This window comes from Gekko japonicus, unplaced genomic scaffold, assembly GCF_001447785.1.
Source record: "Gekko japonicus isolate JY-2015 unplaced genomic scaffold, Gekko_japonicus_V1.1 scaffold3434, whole genome shotgun sequence".
Lineage (NCBI taxonomy): Eukaryota > Metazoa > Chordata > Lepidosauria > Squamata > Gekkonidae > Gekko > Gekko japonicus.
Genome location: NW_015177120.1, coordinates 140,587 through 148,865, shown reverse-complemented (window position 1 = coordinate 148,865; position 8,279 = coordinate 140,587). Strand labels below are relative to the sequence as shown.

Sequence of the window (8,279 nt, the reverse complement as noted above, 5' to 3'; positions counted from 1 at the left end):
TACCTTCCCAGACCAATCCTTACCCATGTGCAATCTCTGCCTGTTGTGTTCTCCGACGAGGGAATCTGCTTTTTCTCTCAGGGTCCCTTTCCCTTTGAGGAGGTGGCCATCTCTTTCACGGAGGCAGAGTGGGCCCTGCTGGATCCGGGACAAAGAGCTCTGTACAGGGAAGTCATGCTGGAGAACTACGAGAATGTGGCCTTTCTGGGTAAGGATCTTTCCTTGGTGCCAAAGGTGCAAATTGCTGCCCTTGTGAGGAGGCATGAATCAAAATATTGGATAGCTGTTCAGTTTCGAGTCCTGTCCTGCTACTTGGGGAGGGGCTGTGGCTCACTGGCAGAGCATCTATCTGCTGGGCATGCAGAAGGTCCCAGGTTTGATCCCTGGGACCCCCAATTAAAAGGGCCGGGTAGGAGGTGATGTGGAAGACCTTTCTCTGCCCAAGACCCTGGAGAGCTGCTGCCAGACCGAGTAGACAAAAGTGACTTCAATGGACCAAAGGTCCGATTCAGTAGAAAGCAACTTCCTGTGTTGTTCGTGTGTGTGTGTACTCGCCCAGGGGCAACCGAGGCCAGTGTTGTGGCCAGTTCCCTCTAAGCTTTCCACACTCGGGGGGAGGGGGACCCAGGCTTCGGTTCTTGACAGGAACACGTCCAAATGACAGGCAAAGCAGGTGCTTGTAATCCCATCCAGAGGGAAGGGTGTCTTGTAAAGGCTGGCAACTTTAATTCTACTTTGTGAGCTACTGGCATTAAAGTTGTGAGTGAGCACTTTGGCTACTGCATAAGTTAGTTTGCTCTGGAGACATCCTTCCCGAGGCAGGACAAACAAGTGTGAGCCGGAGGCTAAAAAACTGTGAGCTAGCTCACGCTAACTCAGCTTAGGGGGAACACTGGTTGTGGCCATCACCCAATCCAGAGAAGGTGTCCTGGGATGAGGCAAAGGGGCTGAGAGGCCCTCAGAAAGACTCTGGAAGGGGCCGGATCCTCATTTCTCTGTTGCCAGCCTTTACAAGACACCCTTCCCTCTGGATGGGATTACATGCACCTGCTTTGCCTGTGATTTGGACGTGTTCCTGTCAAGGACCGAAGCCTGTGTCCCCCTCCCCCCGGGTCACTACACTTTATACCTGAGAGCAGCACCCAGTTCAGTGGGTTCACAAGGAGAGTGCACACAAGTAAAGCAGACCCCTTTTAAAATATATATAAAGGTTTACTAAGGATTTCGAAATACGATACCGCTAAGCAGCACCTTTTCTGCAGCTCAGCAGAAGAAAACAAGAAAAGCTAACTGTTGTATCTAATACATGAAACACTTGGTATTCAATGGCACCCCTTGGTGCAACGTAAGTATTCCAGCTGTTCCTCTAGTTACGCTACATAAAACTATTCATCGTAATGAAGCAAGAAAAAATTCAAAGTGCAGTCGCTTGGCATGAGCATAAAGTTAGCCTGGCTTCCCTCTGGCCTAGATCCATATTATACTTTCTGCCTCACTATGGCCATGTGCCCCTAATGACCCAATCAAGGGTACTTCTCGGTGGAATTTTCCAGAGGCTTTCAGTACCCCCCTCCCTCCTGGTTACACAACTGGATACAGGTTCTCACAATTAACCAAGGAACACATTCTGGAGTCTGGCTTTGAAAAAGATAAGGATGTTAGCTGCAGGGAGACTCGAATCAGGAACACCTGCAAGTCAGACCAGGCCACTTAATAATCACCTTAATCCCTTGGGGGAACTGGGGGGCTTTGCCTCACAGATCCACTCCCTTTATACTGCTTAGGATGGTGGGCTTTGATCTTGGCCATGGTTCCATCCTTCCAGAATAATTTTTACTTTGAATTTCTTTCCTTCCCCACATAAGAATCATCACTTTCTCTCTCTCTCCCTGTGAAAGAACCCAGAAGTATAAGAGAGACTGTGGTGCAGACAGACAATGGCTCTGCATTCCAAGAAAGGCTAGAGAGTTCCTCAAGAGGATCCCAAAAGCATAATTCCTTCCCGAATGAGCTGGCTGAGACTTAGTATCCTTCACAGTTATGCCAAGCGAACATGAAAACAACAGCCAGGGGGGATTTCTGATTGTCTTCTGAGTAACATTTGGTTTGGTACAATCATGTAGCCCACTGAGTAAGGAGGGAGGGAGGCCTTCTGGGAGCCTGAAATCTGGAGTCTCAGAAACTCCTTTTGGGCAACAGCTCAGCTGTGGCACTCGAGGGGGTGAGGTAACCTTAAATACTAGATATTTTGGAGAAAGGTGGAGGGATGGTTAACATGAGCCAAGCTGGATGAGGCCAGAGGACCATCAATCCTTTTCTTCTGAAGTCACATAACATGCCTTTGGACCTTACCAGACCTTCCAGATGCTAACAGAATTTCTCTATTTATGCCAGCAGAGGATGATCAGAGGAATGAGAAGGGTGCAGAACTTCATCAGCAACTGCCAGATAGAGCTAAAAATGAAGGCTTGGAAGAAAATATCAGGAATCGAGGGAGACATAAGAGAAAGAAAGGCAGCAATATGATTGATAAGAGAGATGGCGGACAGTGCAATGTACATTTTGCAAAGCAGAGGATAATGATGGCAAGGAATTCCATTAAATGTGGAAAGTACTTCAGAAATAGAACACAGCTCCTTCTGTACCAAAAAACACATAGAGGTGAGAAACCTTTTCAATGCTCAGAGTGCAGAAAGAGGTTCAGTGAAAGTGGCACTCTTCAGAGGCACCAAAGAATGCACACAGGGGAGAATCCATTTGAATGCTCAGAGTGTGGAAAGAGATTCAGTCATAGTGGCACTCTTCAAGTGCACCGAAGAACCCACACAGGGGAGAATCCATTCGAATGCTCAGAGTGTGGAAAGAGATTCAGCCAGAGTGGCCATCTTCAAGAGCATCAAAGAACCCACACAGGGGAGAAACCTTTTGAATGCTCAGAGTGTGGAAAGAGGTTCATTCGGAGTGGCCATCTTCAACTGCATCAAAGAACCCATACAGGGGAGAAACCTTTTGAATGCTTAGAGTGTGGAAAGAGGTTCAGTCGGAGTAACCATCTTCAACAGCATCAAAGAACCCACACAGGGGAGAAACCTTTTGAATGCTCAGAGTGTGGAAAGAGGTTCAGTGAAAGTGGCAGTCTTCAGAAACACCGAAGAACCCACACAGGGGAGAATCCATTTGAATGCTCAGAGTGTGGAAAGAGATTCAGCCAGAGTGGCCATCTTCAAGAGCATCAAAGAACCCACACAGGGGAGAAACCTTTTGAATGCTCAGAGTGTGGAAAGAGGTTCATTCGGAGTGGCCATCTTCAACTGCATCAAAGAACCCATACAGGGGAGAAACCTTTTGAATGCTTAGAGTGTGGAAAGAGATTTAGTCGGAGTGATCATCTTCAAAAGCATCAAAGAACCCACACAGGGGAGAAACCTTTTGAATGCTCAGAGTGTGGAAAGAGGTTCAGTGAAAGTGGCCATCTTCAGACGCACCGAAGAACCCACACAGGGGAGAAACCTTTTGAATGCTCAGTGTGTGGAAAAAGGTTCAGCGAAAATGGCAATCTTCAGAAGCACCGAAGAACCCACACAGCGGAGAATCCATTCAAATGCTCAGAGTGTGGAAAGAGATTCAGCCAGACTGGCCATCTTCAAGAGCATCAAAGAATGCACACTGATGTATTTTAAAATCTTGGAATTTTGTAAAGGTGTACTTCTTTTTGTATGAGTGGTCTAAGGAATGTAGAAATAAACTAAACTAAATCTCCAATCAGACAATGCTCTTCATATTCATGAGTTGCTAATTCCTGTTCCAGGCCTTTATAAAAATTTTCTTGGTGGTCATTTGGTGCATAGATGTTACTAAAAAAGAAATTCCCTTCTTTTTGAATTTCCGCCATCAAAATTCTACCATCTTTTGAAGCAAAAATAAGTTTAGGGTTAAATTTCTCTTTAATATATGTTACTACGCCTCTCTTTTTTCCTGTGAGTCTGAAGCGACAACATTTCCCCCCCAGTTGATTACATGCTAATAAGTGCTGATCAGTTTGTCTAATATGGGTTTCTTGTAAGCAAATTATACTCAAGTTTAGTCTTTGCAATTGCACTACACCAGTTTGATGGTCTTTGCAATTGCTTTGGTGCAGTGGTTAAGTTGTTGTTCAGTTGCACAGTCGAGTCCGACTCTTCACGACCCCATGGACCAGATCACACCAGGCCCTCCTGTCTTCCACCGTCCTCTGCTCAATTTCATGTTCATTCCATCTATGACACTGTCTAACCATCTCATCCTTTGCCGTCCCCGTCTTCTTTGACCTTCAGTCTTTCCCAGCATCAGGGTCTTCTTCTCCAGTGAGTGCTCCCTTCTCATTTGGTGGCCAAAGTATTTGAGCTTCAGTTTCATGATCTGGCCTTCCAGGGAACAGTCAGGGTTGATTTCTTTTAGGATTGACTGATTTGATCTTCTTGCAGTCCAAGGGACTCTCAAGAGTCTTCTCCAGCACCATAGTTCAAAAGAACTATAAGTGCAGGGACTCTAATCTGGGAGAAATGGGTTTGATTCAGCACTCCTCCACTTGCGCCTGCTGGATGACCTTGGGCAAGCCATAGTCCTGTCAGAGCTGTTCTTGAAAAAAGAGCCATTTCTGTCAGAGCTCTCTCAGCCCCACCTACCTCACAGGGTGTCTGTTGTGGGGAGGAGGAGGGAAAGGAGTCTGTAAGCTGCTCTGAGACTCCTTTGGGTAGTGAAGGGCGGGGTATAAATCCAACCTCCTCCTCCTCCAAGTCCATTCATGCTGACTCTCTGTAAGAATTCTAATTTGTTCTCTATCCATCATGGGTCTTCACTATTTTACCAGCTTGTTCTTTTTTAGTCTGTCTCCTTGTTTTTATTAATGGTAGTGCTTTGGCCCCCTCTTCTTGGTCCATTCCTATCCTTAACCCCCACCTTCCCAGCCCCTCTGTTCCCAGTCCAGGTGGGGCACCTGGTGGGGAGGAGGAGGAAGGCAGCCTTGACTTTTTCGTCTGCAGCAGGGAAAGGGTTAAAGCCAGCCGAGAGCTGCATTGGCTGGAGGGGGGGAGGAAGAAAGGTCATGCGAGGGGGGGAGCTCTGCGAATGGCCAGGGGGACCAGGGGGACCACCCCCTATAGAGGAAAGCCTGAACACCAGGTCCTGACGTCATCAAAGGAAGTCATAACAGTCCCTGAACTCTGCAGTTGCCAGCTACTTTCACAAGTGTTTTAACTTGCAGTTTCTCGTGTACTCAACAAGATATTCTCTTGATTCTTTCACTGAAGTATTCCAGATTCTTCACACTAGCTTACACTGTTACTGAGTTCAGTTTCCCTTGCATATTTGAGTGTATGTTTCGTATAATAGTGGAAAGTGGTGGATGTCTGTTGTATGATGGAAAGAACAAAACAACAACAATGAAATCACTGCTCTGCTAAAATACTAATTTACTGTGATCTGTCAGAAATGTATCTGTCAACACCACTGCAGAACGGTTGTGAAAAGAACAGGTTCATGTGGTTTAGTCAAACAGCAAACCAAAAACAAACTGAATTAGCAAAGTTAATCTTAATATGAAGATTCTCTTCTTTAAATTATTACTTGGATGGCCAACAGTAATAGTCACAGTAGATTATATCCGTACTATAGAGTCAGTGTGGCCCATATTTATGGAGCTATGTTTTGAAATTCTGTTAAATCGTCAGATTTTATTGCATAGGATTAGGATAACACATATTCATTTGAGCAATGTAGATAGATAAAATGTACACCCTGACACATAGATGCTATAGCAGTAACTGAGGTGTTATAATTACAGCTGACAATAGAAATGCTGTAGATAAAATACATACAACTTTTCTCAAAGAGTACAACAATCAATCTTCCTATGGAACTTCTTTTGATTAAATTAGAGGAAAATATAGAAACTTCACATTGTGGCCTTCAAGGAATCTAAATTTCACCAGTTGTCATTTCAACTCACGTTGTTGCAGTTCAGGGGCAAATTAATGTGAAAGGCAACTACATAACTTCTGTAAAGTTTTCCATTTCCTGTGATGGTTGTGACAGATGGTTCCGAGGGGACTCCGCTTCCCCCCATCGACTACTCTCCCCCCCCAACTGAGTCCTTCTGATTGGGTGCCTTACCCCCCCCCCATCCCATCCCGCTCCGGTCAGATGAATTTTTTACCAATCTTTTGGTATTCCATTCCAAAACGAGGGGGGGGAACCCTGATTTTTGCAAGCGTCTCTCTTTTGCAAAGAGGGGGGGGGGAAGGGAGGGGAAAGGGAAGCTTCGACCCACCACGTCCAGAGTCCTCCAAAAGCAAGCAAGATGAATCCTCTTCCATCCAAGAAAATAAAGACGGCCACTGTGCAAAACAAAAAAACCCCCAAACCCCAAACCAACTCCAGAAAGCCTCCCTCATTTTTGCAAAGAGAAAACCAGCCCGGGAGAGAGAGAGACCAAGGTCGTCTTCTCCTGCTCGAGTCAGCCACACAGGGAATACTATGACTACTCTCGTAGCCATTACTGTAACATCAGGACCTGGTGTTCAGGCTTTCCTCTATAGGGGGTAGTGCCGGGGAGGGCTGCAGATCTGCAACAGGAGGGGGGGGCGGGAAGCCTTGCAGCCAGACCCAGGCCGGGTTTACTCACAAGTAAGTCAGTGGCGGGGGAGAGAAGAGAAGTGTTGCCCTCCTGTAGGCTTTCTTTTTTTGGTGGTGGGATGGGAAGTGGCTTTTAAGGCGGTGTTCGAAAGCAGTCGACGGGACGGCGCCTGCTGGGGGGGGGCTTTAGAGGATGACCTTCCTGGAGGGGGAGGCAAAGGCCGGGCCTCCCAACGGCTCCTCCTCCGGGCTCCCTCGCCTGCCCTCTTGCTGGGGCATCCGGGGGCGGGGGGGCGGAAGGCTGCGGCCGGATCCCAAAAGGGTCTTGGTTAGCCGTGAGAGGCAGCCCAGTATCCCCTCCCTCGACTCAAAGCAAAGGTGGCGCCCCGGACCCCCTTTTGATCTCCTTTTGCAGCCCAGCACGCCCCCTCCCCCACCGCTGCTGTAATGTACTCCGCCATGACCACGTGCGTGACTCTTGGGCCATGCGGTCATGCAGAGTCCTGAAGCTTCGCTCCTAGAGAACAATAGCCGAGCAGATCCTAGCCCGCACCTATCAGAGGGCCGTGTCCGCAGCCGAGAGCCTATGGGGCTCTCGGCTACTGCACATAGCCTATAGGGAAGTAGGGGGTGTGTTTTGGTGGTGGCTTTTCTGGGCATATAAACCGGCCTGCGAGCCGGCTTCTCTTATCCTGTTCTATCCGAATAAAAGTACTTTGCTGAAATCACTCAACGCTTCTCAGTACTTTTCAGCTGCCCTTGGGGAACTCTCCCCCCCCCCAATGCCGTGCGCTTTGGGGGGCTGATGCCTGCACCCAAGAGAACCCTCCTCCACACCGTGGGGGCGGAGGGGATGGGAAAGGGCCCCCCGCCCCCTCTGCAGAAGCCAGATTTGCTGAACTAAGGGGGGAAGGGACCCCTTAGTGTGATCAGAGGGGCTGAAGGGGGGGCCTCCGAGGGGGTCAAGAGGATGGGGGGGAAGGCCCGGAAACTCCCCTGCCCCTCCTTCGGGGTCCTGCAGTACCACTGCCTCCCTGCAAACCCAGGAGGGTCCCTGCAGCAGCAGCAGCAGCACCCTTCTTGGGGCGGAGACCTCAGGAGCCTTCCCTTGGCCCATGGAGGCCGTGCGGCATTGCAAGGGGTCGGGGGGGGGGTGGGGGGGGGGGGGGGGGGTGGCCCAGGAGCCTCCCTTTCTCTCTCTATGGAAGGGGCCTTCGGCTCTTCCCGGAAAAGTCTCTCCCCGCACACCTCGCAGTTAGGACAATAGCGCCCCCCCCCACACACACCCCAGGTGTTTCTCCACAAGGGCTGCCCTGAATTGGGACTTTACCTGCCTTCTCTTGTGAAGGGAGCCTGGACTGTCCCGAAAGGGCGAGGCAGGTCCCTGGGTTAGCCTCTGTCCTTCACAGTAGGAAAAAGCAAGAGTCCAAGAGAACCAGAAAGAATAAGGAAATTTGGGGCCGGGGAGGAGCTTTTTCTGACAGTAGAGCAAGAGTCCAAGAGCACATGACATAAGAACCTAAGAGAAGGCAATGCTGGATCAGACCAAAGATATCAGGTGCCCTCAGGAGGTCCAGCAGCGGGGCCAGGACACTAGAAGCCGGGGTATACTAAAAGGAAGGACAGGATGCTGGCAGGCCCATGGGAAATGATGGGAGCCAGGAATG

At 48.9% G+C, this 8,279-nt stretch overlaps 1 protein-coding gene across 1 annotated transcript in view; it reads left to right on the top strand.

Moving 5' to 3' along the window:
• The first annotated feature begins 2,582 nt into the window (after positions 1-2,582).
• The window catches only part of LOC107124809 (zinc finger protein 268-like), a 44,015-nt gene continuing 38,318 nt past the window's right edge, over positions 2,583-8,279 (top strand). The window contains exons 1-2 of the mRNA XM_015428320.1: positions 2,583-3,662; positions 7,028-7,056. Coding sequence (XP_015283806.1) covers positions 2,583-3,662; positions 7,028-7,056 — 1,109 coding nt within the window. The remainder of the gene's footprint in view (positions 3,663-7,027; positions 7,057-8,279) is intronic.